At 41.6% G+C, this 14354-nt stretch overlaps 1 protein-coding gene across 1 annotated transcript in view; it reads left to right on the forward strand.

Annotated features, from left to right (window-relative positions):
• LOC106567995 (polypeptide N-acetylgalactosaminyltransferase 10) overlaps window positions 1-14354 on the forward strand; it is a 141812-nt gene that overhangs the window by 30273 nt on the left and 97185 nt on the right. Inside the window, exons 2-3 of the mRNA XM_014137962.2 lie at window positions 9101-9209; window positions 9602-9740. Coding sequence (XP_013993437.1) covers window positions 9101-9209; window positions 9602-9740 — 248 coding nt within the window. The remainder of the gene's footprint in view (window positions 1-9100; window positions 9210-9601; window positions 9741-14354) is intronic.

Here is a 14354-nt window from a genome sequence, read left to right on the forward strand (position 1 = left end):
CTTGTTTATATCCATAAAAACTCAGTTTAGCTGGCGTGCTTCAATCAATAATCCACCCAGTTTCCCTCCATCAAAATGCATACAAAATGAATCCCAAACGTTACTAATAAACTTTTCCAAACAAGTCAAACAACGTTTATAATCAAACCTTAGGTATCCTAATACGTAAATAAACGATAAAATTTAAGACGGAGACTCGTTATTGTCTTTACCAGAGAAAAATACCAAAGAACGCGCTCTCTTCCACGCACTTGGAAACACTACAGCCAAAATGGGAGCCACCTAGAAAAACTACAATTTCTGGCTCATTTTTCAAAAAACCAGCATGAAACTCTAAAGACTGACATCTAGTGGAAGCCCTAGGAACTGCAATCTGGGAGGATTTCGCCTTATAATAAAAGTGACAGCCATTGATAACAGTGGTAGGCTGAACAGTTTTTTTGGGGGGGGGATGATTTGTCCTCGGGGTTTCGCCTGCCATATCAGTTCTGTTATACTCACAGACATAATATTAACAGTTTTAGAAACTTTAGTGTTTCTATCCACATCTACCAATTATATCCATATCCAACTTCTGGGCCTGAGTAACAGGCAGTTTACTTTGGGCATGCTTTTCATCCGGCCGTGAAAATACTGCCCCCTACCTAAGAGAGGTTAACCGCTCAACACAGAATAGCCTCGTGTGCACTCCCTCAAATAATTTGGAGACAATACCCTTTCTATTTTATTCAGCTTTGTTCAATTGTTTTCTTCATAGTATAAAATTATGCCACGGATTTCTAAGCGAATCTTGTCTACTAAATGAACTAGTGTAGCCCACAGCCATATGGGGTAGCCAGATCAGGACCTAACGTAAGGACAACTTATGCTATTCTGTTCTTCTGAAATAGACTACACTTTCTTCATATCATGTTTCTTTAAATCTGTCTAAAATAAATGGATTTATTGTGAAGGTGTAGGGTATATTACATGGATTTATTAGACTTTATAATGTAGATGTTCCAAAGGTCTGCATCAGTGTGGAAGCCAGGAGATGCTAAATTTCTAGGTTAATTAACGGTCAATTACCATGAGATAGTCAAGGAAATAACTGTGATCACCAGCAGACCAAATTACGTGACCACCACAGCCCTTGGAACACCTCCCTAATATTGAGTTGCTCCCCTCCTTTTGCAGTCAGAACAGCCTGAATTCGTTGTGGCATGGACTTTACAAGGTGTCAAGCGTTCCACAAGGATGCTGGCCCATGTTGACTACAATGCTTCCCACAGTTGCCATTTTGGATGGATGTCCTTTGGGTGGTGGACCATTCTTGATACACATGGGAAACTGTTGAGGGTGAAAAACCCAGCAGCGTTGCAGATCTTGACACACTCAAACCGGTGCGTCTGGCCCCTACTACCATACCCTGTTCAAAGGCACTTGAGTCTTTTGTTTTTCACATTCACCCTCTGAATGGCGCACACACACAATCCATGTCTCAATGCTTAAATATCTGTCTTTAACTAAGCTGTTTGGTGCAGTATTTCTCAAGTACATTTTTTAAAAGTAAATGATTAGTCTCTTGTTGAGTGACACACTTAATTGAAGAATCCCTACTGTTGACCAATTTCCGACAAAGGGGCGTAACTTCGGCTGCTAACTTAACCTTGCCTTGAGAAAAAATGTTGTGTGCATGAAAGAGATGAAACGGTATAAACATTTCATATCACGATTGTAGTGACCAAAATTATCACAGTTATCAATATTATTGCGGTATTGTTAAAATGTGCTGTAAATGTTCGAAAAGTACTGATACACACACTGAAATCATTTCACCAAGTTGTCTATTGAAAACCAAGCAACAACAAATGAATTTGGTCCTCTTAGAAGGCTGAAAAATCTCCCGAGCGCTGTCACTGCCTTCTCCATGTTTTCACTCAAAACATAACCCACGTTGCATGCTGCCCCTGCTTCAGACTGTTACTAACTTTGGTTGATGCTGGACAGTATTTCCCGTGAGTTTTTCAACCTGTAAAAATCAAACACGTTTTTAATGATAATTCAAATTTGAAAAGGTAATACTAACCGTCGGGAATTTTACCGTGGTTTATCGTGAAACCGGTAACCATTTCATCCCTAGTGCACGAATAGCCGAAACAAAATGTTGTCATAATATATGCACGAATTGTTTCGCGTGGGAACCATGTGGACGCCTTAAGATGGTATAGGTGGTAGGGCTGGGAATTGTCTGGGACCTCATGATACGATAATATCATGATACCTTGGTTGCTGATACAGTATTGCGATTCTCACGATTATATATGTATTGCGATTTGATGTCCCCAACATATTGCTCACTATATGTCTGCTGCAGAGATGAAAGATCATGAGAAAATTAGTTTTGATCAGTCATGAAAATAAAAGTGCTGATAACATGTTAGCTCACAATTTAAAAAGACGAAGAAAAAAAAAAACGTTTTTATAAATAATTGTATATATTTTACAAGTTAATACTTGGAGTCAAAGTATCGATATAATGCTTTGGTAACCTGTCTCGTCCCCTTCATCTACACTGATTGAAGTGGATTTAAGGGATCATAGCTTTCACCTGTTCAGTCTATCATGGAAAGAGCAGGTCTTCCTAATGTTTTGTACACTTGGTATAATTGGCTGTGCAGTGAAATCATGTCATGATGGATTGCATAAATGCAATATACATTTATACAGTGCTTTTCAATAGGTCACAAAGTGCTTTACATTGTAGTCTGGGCGTAACTCAACCATCTACCACCAATGTAAAGCACCCAACTTTTAATAGTCTTGTTTTGTATTCATGAATTAAGGCTTACTTTTCTCAGTGTCTCTACCTATTAGCAGCTCTGGTTGAGTGTTTACAGGCCACTCAATGGGTTTGAGTGTAGGCATTGTAACCAGAACCTCCCTGTCATGTCTCTGTCCAGGTTACTGAAGAAAATTAATCTTAACACTTAAGATTCCTTGCATGTAGGCTAGAGCCTGGGGGGACATGGAGTAGCTGGAGAGATAATGGCCTCCAGACAACATACAGTACCTGTTGGAAAGTGGACCGTGTGGTGTTTTGGTGACTTCTGGCCAGTGTGCATTGTTATCAGTACTGTGTACTTAGGCCCCTCAGCTGTTTGAAAAATAGATTAGTAGATTACTAGGGTTTTGCCACCAAGTACTAAGTCATGTTTTGCAGAGGAGTCATACTTATTTCCCTCATTAAAATGCAAATCAATTTATAACATTTGACATGCGTTTTTCTGGATTTTTTTGTTGTTATTCTGTCTCACTGTTCAAATAAACCTACCATTAAAATTATAGACTGATCATTTCTTTGTCAGTGGGCAAACGTACAAAATCAGCAGGGGATCAAATACTTTTTCCCCTCACTGTAATAAACAGGGACCTGACCAGAACTACTATTCACTATACTATAGCCTAACTACTACCACACACACACACACTCAACCCAACTGTTTAAACTTTTACATAGGCCTTTGATGTATCATCTGTTTGAGAAAAAGGGCTAGCCTAATTGCCTACATACATTGCAAGTACTGGTTATCCTGTTGGAGGTTGAGTGACCTGGAGGGCTCTCTGGATCAGTTGCCCCCATCTCACCTACCAGGAAGTTGTATTTGTGTGTTTGGTTGTTTGTTTCTCGTCTCAGTGATATCGTTTAGCAGCCTGACTTTAATAATTAATTGTATTCCATGCAATTAGACTTGCCATTTGAATTAACAATGTTGTACTCATTGCATCCTCTCATTGAGGTAATTATTTCCCTATTGTGTTGTGAACCAAATTTGTGACATCTGAACTCTGAAAGGATAGATTTTAGAGCATGAAAGATTATGTGGTAATGGCTAAATCACTGCATTTGCATTTTTCAAAGGAGTAGAAAAGTGTGTGTGTGCGCGCAAGCCTTTGGATTGATATTCTCAGAGGTGTCAAGTGTGAAATGAAACATTGAATTTCCATTGTTTAAACTTTGACGCACTCAAACCTCTCACTGCTCTCTCACCTCATAGCCGATGGACATCCTACCTTACATTTATATTTAAGACATTTAGCAGACGCTCTTATCCAGAGCGACTTACAAATTGGTGCATTCACCTTATGATATCCAGTGGAACAACCACTTTACAATAGTGCATCTAAATCTTTTAAGGGGGGGGGGTTAGAAGGATTACTTCATCCTATCCTAGGTATTCCTTAGAGGTGGGGTTTCAGGTGTCTCCGGAAGGTGGTGATTGACTCCGCTGTCCTGGCGTCGTGAGGGAGCTTGTTCCACCATTGGGGTACCTGACACCCAATGTGTGTCCCTCCCCCTCAGAGACTGATTTGAGGTATTGTGCAGCCTCGTGTGAAGAACCTCTTATTGCATTGAAAGACTATTGCGTGTCTGAGCCATTTGTGCGCATGCGTGATCAAGACCTCTCTTACACCGTCCCAGCCTGTCAACAGAACAGGCCCCATACACAGCTAGGATAATGTGTTAAAGATTAATTTCTTAATACTTGTCTTCCTTCCTTCCCCTTTTCCACTTCTGCTGTCATAAGAACAGCCTCTGAGAAACGGTGACCAGCGTAGCAGAAAATTAGGAGCACTTGAAGGAGTTTACGTTGCTTTTAATTATAACTGATGGCATTTTTTCTCAAATCGAGTGTAAGGAGAATGGGGTTTATTTAAATCAATCAATCAAGCATGGACATCTGTGTTTTAGTCTTTAAAAAAACAAAAAACATAATGGCTTGTGATGGGGGGTGGATATAGTAGAGTATTGCAATATTATTTTTTACAATATTATTTAGATTCTGAGACTTCCAAGTATCGAGTTGCTAGGTACATAATGTTTGCCAAAATTGCTCTAAAACACTTTTGTCCTATAGCTTGTTCTCCATCTTGTATTTAAATGTTGAGCCAACATGTTTTCAGCACTTATTTCCATGACTGATCAACACTCGTTTTATACGTGCAACACAGCATTCCTGACCTAGCCCACACAATGTCTGCTGTGTGGATCGAGCAGTCATTTGAAAGAGTAAGAACATTTCAGCGAGACAACTCATAGGCAAAATCCATTAACGCCTAGATAATGGAATTCATTGCCCTTGAAAATCAACCGTTCTCTGTTGTGGGAGATGTTGGCTTTCGCCGACTGGTCGAGCACCGGTACACACTACCAAGTGTGCTTTTTTTTCAGATGTTGCCCTACCGGAGTTACACATTAATAGCGTCACTGCTATTAACTTCACGACATGCATACTATGGAACGCTGTTTGGGTCTTTGCGTGTCAAAAAAGATACACTAGCACTGTCAAAGCTGTACAAAAAAGTCTGCAAACAATAGCCACGAACGATGTTTACAATACTGCGTTGGTAATAAAGCATCATTTGTTCGACCGCAAAGTCCACTTTTGTGCCTAATCTTTATGTGGCTAGCTTCACATAGATGGGTCCGACCACCATTAATCAAATAGAACTGTCTTATAAATTAGGGTTATTTTAGATGACACCTATAATAATACATATAATAAGCTAGCTAACTACAGCTACTAAAACGGATTGTCGTTTTGCTATGTTTTTGGGGAAGAACATTGTTTGCATCCATGAGCTAGCTAGCTTTTTTTAATGACCAGCACTGTAAGCACGTGAGACAACTTTACCAGCATCATAGCATGCGTATCGATGAGTCATTGTGACATATGAGTGAGAGTGTAATAACTACATAAAAAAAATATGAACGTGTTAAATTAATGTGACGTGCAGTCATTCATGTCCTGATTGGTCAACAAGCTTATTTGACACGTCAAATAGTGTAATTTGACGTGTATGGTTTTTTGACATGCAAAGATCCAAACGGCATTCCATAGAAATCCTGGTTGAGAATGAAACAACTGAACAAAGAAACAGCACAGCAAGTTAGTGAAAGAAATAGGTTTTGACTATGTTTTACTGGTAATGGGGACATGCGTAAATGCCAACAAAATAACTTTTTGGTCTGTGTGTGTGTGTAACCTTTATTTAACTAGGCAAGTCGGTTAAGAACAAATTCTTATTTACAATGACGGCCCGGATGACGCTGGGCCAATTGTGTGCCGCCTTATGGGAGTCCCAATCTTGGCCAGATGTGATACAGCCTGGATTCGAACCAGGGACTGTTACGCCTCTTGCACTGAGATGCAGTGCCTTAGACCACTGCGTCCATGTGTGTGTGTTAACTATTTAACTGTACTATAATGCTTAAAAGGTCGCAAAAATTTTAAACATCTGTTATCGGTATCTTTTTTTTTTTTTGGCAAGGAAAATATCGGTATCAGACAAAAATGTCATATCGGTCCATCACTAGTTACAACCTTATTCTAAAATGTATTAATTTGTTTTTTCCCCCTCATCCATCTACACACAATACCCCATAATGACAATGCAAAAACATTATTGTTATTATTATTATTATTTTGTATTTTTTGGGGCAAATTTATTACTAAAGTTAATTATCACATTTACATAATCAGACCCTTTACTATAGTTTGTTGAAGCACCTTTGGCAGCAATTACAGCTTGGAGTCTCCTTGGGTATGATGCTAAAAGCTTTGCACACCTGTATTTGTGGAGTTTCTCCCATTCTCTGCAGATCCTCTCAAGTTCTGTAAGGTTGGATGGAGAGCGTTGCTGGGCAACTATTTTAAGTTCTCTCCAGAGATGTTCGCTCGAGTTCAAGTCCAGGCTCTGGCTGGGCCACTCAAGGACATTCAGAGACTTGTCCCGAAGCCATTCCTGCGTTGTCTTGGCTGTTGTGGAAAATCACATATCAACCTCATGCTTTCTTAAATCTGCACAGCTAACTAATTGCCTTCTACACACTATCTGCTGACTGCCACGTATACAAAAAGGATGTGCTTCTCTATAAAAGCTGAGAACTGGTATCATCGGATGGGGCCACAGTGTCTCCTGACCCCTCCTGTCTCAGCCTCCAGTATTTATGCTGCAGTAGTTTGTGTCGGGGGGCTAGGGTCAGTCTATATCTGGAGTATTTCTCCGGTCTTATCCGGTGTCCTGTGTGAATTTAAGTATGCTCTCTCTAATTCTCTTTCTCTCTCTCGGAGGACCTGAGCCCTAGGACCATGCCTTAGGACTACCTTGCATGATGACTCCTTGTTGTCCCCAGTCCACCTGGCCGTGCTGCTGCTCCAGTTTCAACCGTTCCGCCTGCAGCTATGGAACCCTGACCTGTTCACTGTGATTACTATTATTTGACCATGCTGGTCATTTATGAACATTTGAACATCTTGGCCATGTTCTGTTATAATCTCCAGCCGGCACAGCCAGAAGAGGACTGGCCACCCCTCATAGCCTGGTTCCTCTCTAGGTTTCTTCCTAGGTTTTGGCCTTTCTAGGGAGTTTTTCCTAGCCACCGTGCTTCTACACATGCATTGCTTGCTGTTTGGGGTTTTAGGCTGGGTTTCTGTACAGCACTTTGATATATCAGCTGATGTAAGAAGGGCTATATAAATAAATTTGATTTGTACCGACACTGTTCGTTGAGCTTTCAACTATGCGCTGTTAAGTGGATGGTTGATTTAATCAATTTTTGCAAATCTTTATAATAGTTTTTAAAAGTATTTGCAGTTTCTCTCATCTTATAGAATTGCTACTATAGTGCTTAGGGTTGTTGTCCTGTTGGAAGGTGAGCCTTCGCCCCAGTCTGAGTTTCTGAGTGCTCTGGAGCAGGTTTTCATCAAGGATCTCTCTGTATTTTGCTCTGTTCAGCTTTCCGTTGATCTTTACTAGTCTCCCAGTCCCTGCCGCTGAAAAACATCCCCACGGCATGAGGCTGCCACCCATGCTTCACCGTAGTGATGGTATTGGCCAGGTGATGAGCGGTGCATGGTTTCCTCCAGACATGACACTTGGCATTCAGGCCAAAGAGTTCATTCTTGGTTTCATCAGACCAGAGAATCTTGTTTCTCATTGTCTGAGAGTCTTAGGTGCATTTTGGCAAACTCCAAGCGATCTGTCGTGTGCCTTTTATTGAGGAGTGGCTTCCGTCTGGCCACTCTATCATAAAGACCTGATTGGTGGGGTGCTGCAAAGATGGTTGTCATCCTGGAAGGTTCTCCCATCTCCACAGAGGAACTCTGGGGCTCTGTCAGAGTGACCATCGGATTCTTGGTCACCTCCCTGACCAAGGCCCTTCTCCCCCAAATCGCTTAGTTCGGCCGGGCAGCCAGCTCTAGGAAGAGTCTTGGTGGTTCCAAACTTCTTCCATTTTAAGAATGATTGAAGCCACTGATTTCTTGGGGACCTTCAATGCTGCAGAAATATTTTGGTACCCTTCCCCAGATCTGTGCCTCGATACAATCCTGTCTCGGAGCTCTACGGACAATTCCTTCGACCTCATAGCTTGGTTTTTGCTTTGACATGCACTGTCAACTGTGGGACATTTTGTATAGACAGGTGTGTGCCTTTCCAAATCATGTCTAATCAATTGAATTTAACACAGGTGGACTGCAATCAAGGTGTAGAAACATCTCAAGGATGACCAATGGAAACAGGATGCCCCTGAGCTCAATGTTGAGTCTCATAGCAAAGGGTCTGAATACTTATGTAGATAAGGTATTTCTGTTTTGTTCTATTTTTGGTTTGTCATTATGGGGTGTTGTGTGTAGATTGAGTGTCAATGTATTTAATCCATTTTAGACATAATAAAAAGTGAAGGGGTCTGAATACTTTCCAAATGTACTGTAGTGAGCATGTTTGGAATGTCAATTCCCAGCCCTAATATTGACAATCAGTAGACTAAATGTTTTTTCTTTTTTGCAAGGTTCTCTGCAGTTGGATAATGGGCAACTGTTTTTCATTATCTGGTTGTTTCTGGTATGCTTTCAGAATGTGATAATGTTAGCTACTTGAGCATCAAGCCTGACAGGCTCTGGCAGAAGGGTTGCTGGTTTGTTAGATGTCCTGATGTGCGACCCTTTGTTCCCGTGTGTCGGTGTATATGTCTGTGTGCATTTTACCCTCTGTATGTGTGATACCCTCTGTGTGTATGTCCTGATGTGTGACTCCCTGATGCTGTGTGTTTTGGCAGGGATTGAACGTCAGGCCCCGGAATAATAATGCCCAGCTGGGGCGGGACGGCGTGCGGAGGAAAGACTGGCACGACTACGATGCAATTAGGAGAGACGCTACTCGCTCTGGTAGGACAGAACTTCAAGAAGTCCCTCCCCTATATTCCCTTTTTAGTTTGAGGTTTGAAGCCCACAACTAATATACTACGATAACAAATGATTCCTCACAAGACACGTGTGTGTAGGAACATGAGCTTTTCGAAAAAAGTGTCATTATAGCACAAAGCCATTAAAATTTATGTGCTCGACAGACTGCAAGACATTTCCAAGTTCCTTATGGTTCATTCAGCAGGTACTGTACTTCAGACCGAAGATATTTTACCTGACATTAAGTCCAGGTACTTTCACGGTCTGTCAGAGAAAAGCAGATGGTTGGCGCAAGGCATTTTGTCCCTAGTCTTCCTCAAACAGCATCGTTGCACTCTTGTCTGTTCTCTCTGTGTGTGTGTGTGTGTGTGTAGGTAACGGCGAGCAGGGAAAGCCCTTTCCGCTGACTGACGCTGACCGGGTGGACCAGGCCTACAGGGAGAATGGGTTCAACATCTACGTCAGCGATAGGATCTCCCTCAATCGCTCTGTCGCAGACATCCGGCACCCAAAGTGAGTGCGTCTTTTTCTCTTTTAAATGACCCCACTTGTCAACTCACACATTCCTTCCAAAAGATAAGTATAGTTTAGTCAAAGTTGTTTCACATTCTCCTGATGATGCATAAGCAAAATAACTGTGAGCAGTAGGTGTAAGGTGTTTTTCTCCTAATGGCTTGGTGTAATTTGTATTTCATTCCTATTTGAAGATGTAGCTACTTTCCTTATAAGCCAATGAGTGAAAGGGGACTATGCTTTAGCTTTAATCATGCATTTAGCTTTCTTTCAAATCGCTGTTGGGTTGGTGCCATGAATCCTCCTCTTAGACTAGTTTTCCCAGTATTTTGTGTGTCTCGGACATATGAACAGTTTTTTACCAGAGGACATACTTGTCACTCTTCACCTCTTCCCTACTTACTCTCTTCTCTCCAAACTCTATCATTTTTCTCTTCATGTCCTTTACAAAAAAAAGGAGCTGTCAATTGGGACCTTGAGTTGCCTTTACCTTAACAATGCAGCAGGAGTCCAATCTTTGTTTCCTCTTTCCCTGTTCCCTGCTCTTTCCTTTCCCTGTTCTATGTCTATGAGGACAATTACAAAACCCTAACAAAAACTCTGACCTTCTATTCCCCAGCTATGATTTCAATGGGGAATCAATTATGACCGACAGGCTCGATTCGGTTTTATGTGGCAAAATTAGAAATGTTTTTTTTTTTTTACTTGGGATAGAAGTAGAGACTTGTAGCTAGAAAATTGTATCATACACTACAGTTGAGGAACAATGGGAAAGTAATTCTGCTTTGAAAGTTGATAAACCTGTAACCCCATGTTTGAGAAAATGGCCATTGAATATTTTGGTACACGTACTGGAGAGCTCTTTGTCCATTCAGCATGTTCACACCCGCTTAAGCCTTAGCTGCACCCATCTTTGTAAGGATTCACACCCATGACGTCAGAAGCCTGGTGGTCCAAAATAGCATAAATAAACCCATCTGTTGGAAAATTAATTTAGTATATGTCAATCTAGCAACCCAGGCAACTAAAAGCAACTTTAAAACATTTTTGGTTAATTTCTAGCTAATGTTAAGCTAGCTGGCTAGCCAATTCAAATAATGACCACGACATATAGCTGACAACGTCTTAACCTGATCTAATTTGTATTCATTATTACAGGAAAATAAACATGCATCAAGATTACAAGTCAATGGCAAGCTAATTATAGGAAATAGCTTACGGTTGTGAGTGTGACAAAATAAAAGCAGGGCATTCTACTGGAGATTTTTACATTAGGCTATAACAAGCCATGCAAATGGCTCTGAGATACGAATAATATTACTACACAGATCGTACACATAACTTTAGCTAGCTAACAGCACACTTAAACTTGCAATAAAAACAATTTGCTGACAAAATTGGAAACATATAATATCTGAAAATGTTGCTAGCTAGACTAACCTGTATACATGGATGAACGCTTCTCCCTCTGTCACGGATGCCATGGTTACCCTTAGTTTGAAGATGTAATCCGTTGTACAACGGCCTTCTGTGTGTTCTCTTTACGACTCCCTCCGCGTATTTGCAATCAAATGCCTGATTTTTCTCCATATCCTTAGCTATAAAAACATCCCCATAGCATGGTGCTGCCACCACCATGCTTCACTGTAGGGATGGTAGCATGTTTCCTCCAGACGTGACGCTTGGCATTCAGGCCAAAGAGTTCAATCTTGTTTCTCATGGTCTGACAGTCCTTTAAGTGCCTTTTGGCAAACTCGAAGTGGGGGGGGGGGGGGGGGAGATCATGTGCTTTTTACTTGAGTGGTTTCTGTCTATCCATTCTACCATAAAGGCCTGATTAGTTGTGCTGTAGAGATGGTTGTCCTTCTGGAAGGTTCTCCAATCTTCACAGAGGAGCTCTGTCAGTGACAATCGGGTTCTTGGACACATCCCTGACCAAGGCCCTTCTCCCCCGATTGCTCAGTTTGGCCGTGCGGACAGCTCTAGGACGAGTCTTGATGGTTTCGAACTTCTTCCATTTAAGAGGCCACTGTTTTCTTGGGGACCTTCAATGCCTCGACACAATCCTGTCTCGGAGCTCTACGGACAATTCCTTCGACTTGATGGCTTGGTTTTTGCTCTGACCTGCACTGTCAACTGTGGGACCTTTAAATAGACAGGTGTGTGCCTTTCCAAATCATATCCAATCAATTGAATTTAACACAGGTGGACTCACAGGATGCGCCTCAGCTCAATTTCGAGTCTCAACGCAAAGGGTCCCAATACTTCTGTAAATAAGGTATTTGTTTTTTTGTTTTTCAGTTTATAATTATGGGGTATTGTGTGTTGATGGATGAGGATAAAAATATTGAATCCATTTTAGAATGAGGCTGTAATGTACCAAAATGTGGATAAAGGCCAGGGGTTGGAATATTTTCCGAATGCACTGTATAATGAATTGTCACTGCCAGTAGAGAATAGCATGTTCCCTAAGCTGTTCCAGGGTGTGTGTTGGCTGGGTCTTAGTATCCAGGGCGTTGTGGTTTCCTCTGGGTACATTTCCCTGAGCCTCTTTTCAGTGAATAGAGCCTCTGAGGAACAGACTGTTGCTATTCAGTGCTCTAGCAGTCTCCCTTGGAGCAGCCCGTTGATGTTCCTACAGCTATGGGAATCACAGGTTGGCCACATGGGTCCCTTAACTCCCTCTGATCTGCCTAATTCGTTTAATAAAGTGTAATGAAGCGGCAGCTTATTGCCGGCCCGCCTTCGCTGTCACTCTTCCGGGCTCTTTGTGCTTTGTGGCTGGCATCTCACTTTTACTCTCTCAATCCTTTGTAGCCCCGCTAAGGAGCCTGCATAGTCTTGTTAGGGAGTAATTTGTTTCTCTTTTTCTCTCTCTCCTCTCTCTCTCAGCTCTGTCTATGTGAAAAAGTGAGGGATGATGAGTAATGATGAAGAGGCTGTGGCAGAAGCTTGGCCTTCCAACGGCTGAAGTGACACCCAACTGTCACAGTCCCTGTCATTCTGTGTCAGTTAGACCAATCAGCCGGCCACATCTGCTCTCCAATACCCAATCGGTGGCCCTGTGTGCCCTGGAGGCACACACTCGCCTGGTGATTGGCATGTTGTCACCGCCGGAGGCATGGAGCGGATATCTGATCTTGACACATTCGATTTGTTGATGTTTGCGCTGCGACAGAATTCCAATGAAGGAAGCCACATAATTCCACAGGGTGTAATACAATGCCAGGAAATATGGGTGGGTTGGAAATTGGTTTGAGCAACACAGTCTGTCTCAGTTGTCTCTGTTTTACGACAAATTAGATTTGGGCTAGTGCTCTGCTCTAGCACTCATTTCACTCATGAACCAGAGACTGGCGGTGCTCATTCTGCCCCAACAAAGCACTTTCATTATCTGCAATGATTACTTCAATATACAGTAGTACTCATATTATGTAATATCACAATATACTCACTGTGTATCATGGTGTCCAGTGACAATTATGGGTCATGAATAATAGGCCTACATGATAATACTAAAGTTTGTTATAAAGCATCTGAGTAGGAGTGCTGATCTAGGATCAGTTCCCATTTGTCCATATGTTATTCATTGTGATCTTAAATCAAATCAAACTTTATTTCCAAGTGCTTAGCAAATAAAATAATCAAATTTGAGAAAGCGCACTTTGCTATAAATGGACAAAAAATAAAATTAAGAAACCACTTAAAATTGTAAAACAATAGTACATGAGAGGCTATTGTATAAAAATACAAAAATAAATATATACTGAACATGTAAAGTGTTGGTCCCATGTTTCCTGAGCTGAAATAAAATATCCCAGAAATGTTCCATACTCACAAAAGCTTATTTCTCTCAAATGTTGTGCACAATTTTGTTTATATCCCTGTTAGTGAGCATTTCTCCTTTTCCAAGATAATCCATCCACCTGACAGGTGTGGCATATCAAGAGGCTGATTTAAACAGCATGATCATTACACAGGTGCACCTTATGCTGGGAACAATAAAAGACAGCTCTAAAAATGTGAAGTTTTGTCACACAACACAATGCCACATGTTTTGAAGGAGTGTGCAATTGGCATGCTGCAGGAATGTCCACCAGAGCTGTTGCCAGAGAATTGAATGTTAATTTCTCTACCATAAGCTGCTGCCAATGTCATTTTAGAGAATTTGGCAGTACGTCCAACTGTCCTCACAACCGCAGACCATACTTAACCACGCCAGCCCAGGACCTCCACATCTGGCTTCTTCACCTGAGGGATCATTTGAGACCAGCTCAACTGTACCGGGCAGATGGTAGATGGTGTGTATGGTGTAATGTTGGTGAGCGGTTTGCTGATGTCATCGTTGTGAACAGTGCCCCATGGTGGGGTTATGGTATGGACAGGCATAAGCTATGGACAACGAACACAATTGCATTTTATCGATGGCAATTTGAATGCACAGAGATACCGTAACGAGACCCTGAGGCCCATTGTCGTGCCATTCATCCGCTGCCGTCACCTCATGTTTCAGCATAATGCACAGCCCCATGTCGCAAGGATCTGTACACAATTCCTGGAAGTTGAAAATGTCCCAGTTCTTCCATGGCCTGCAATCTGTTAGGTTCTTATTTT

This window comes from Salmo salar, chromosome ssa13 (assembly GCF_905237065.1).
Source record: "Salmo salar chromosome ssa13, Ssal_v3.1, whole genome shotgun sequence".
NCBI classification, from domain to species: Eukaryota; Metazoa; Chordata; class Actinopteri; order Salmoniformes; family Salmonidae; genus Salmo; species Salmo salar.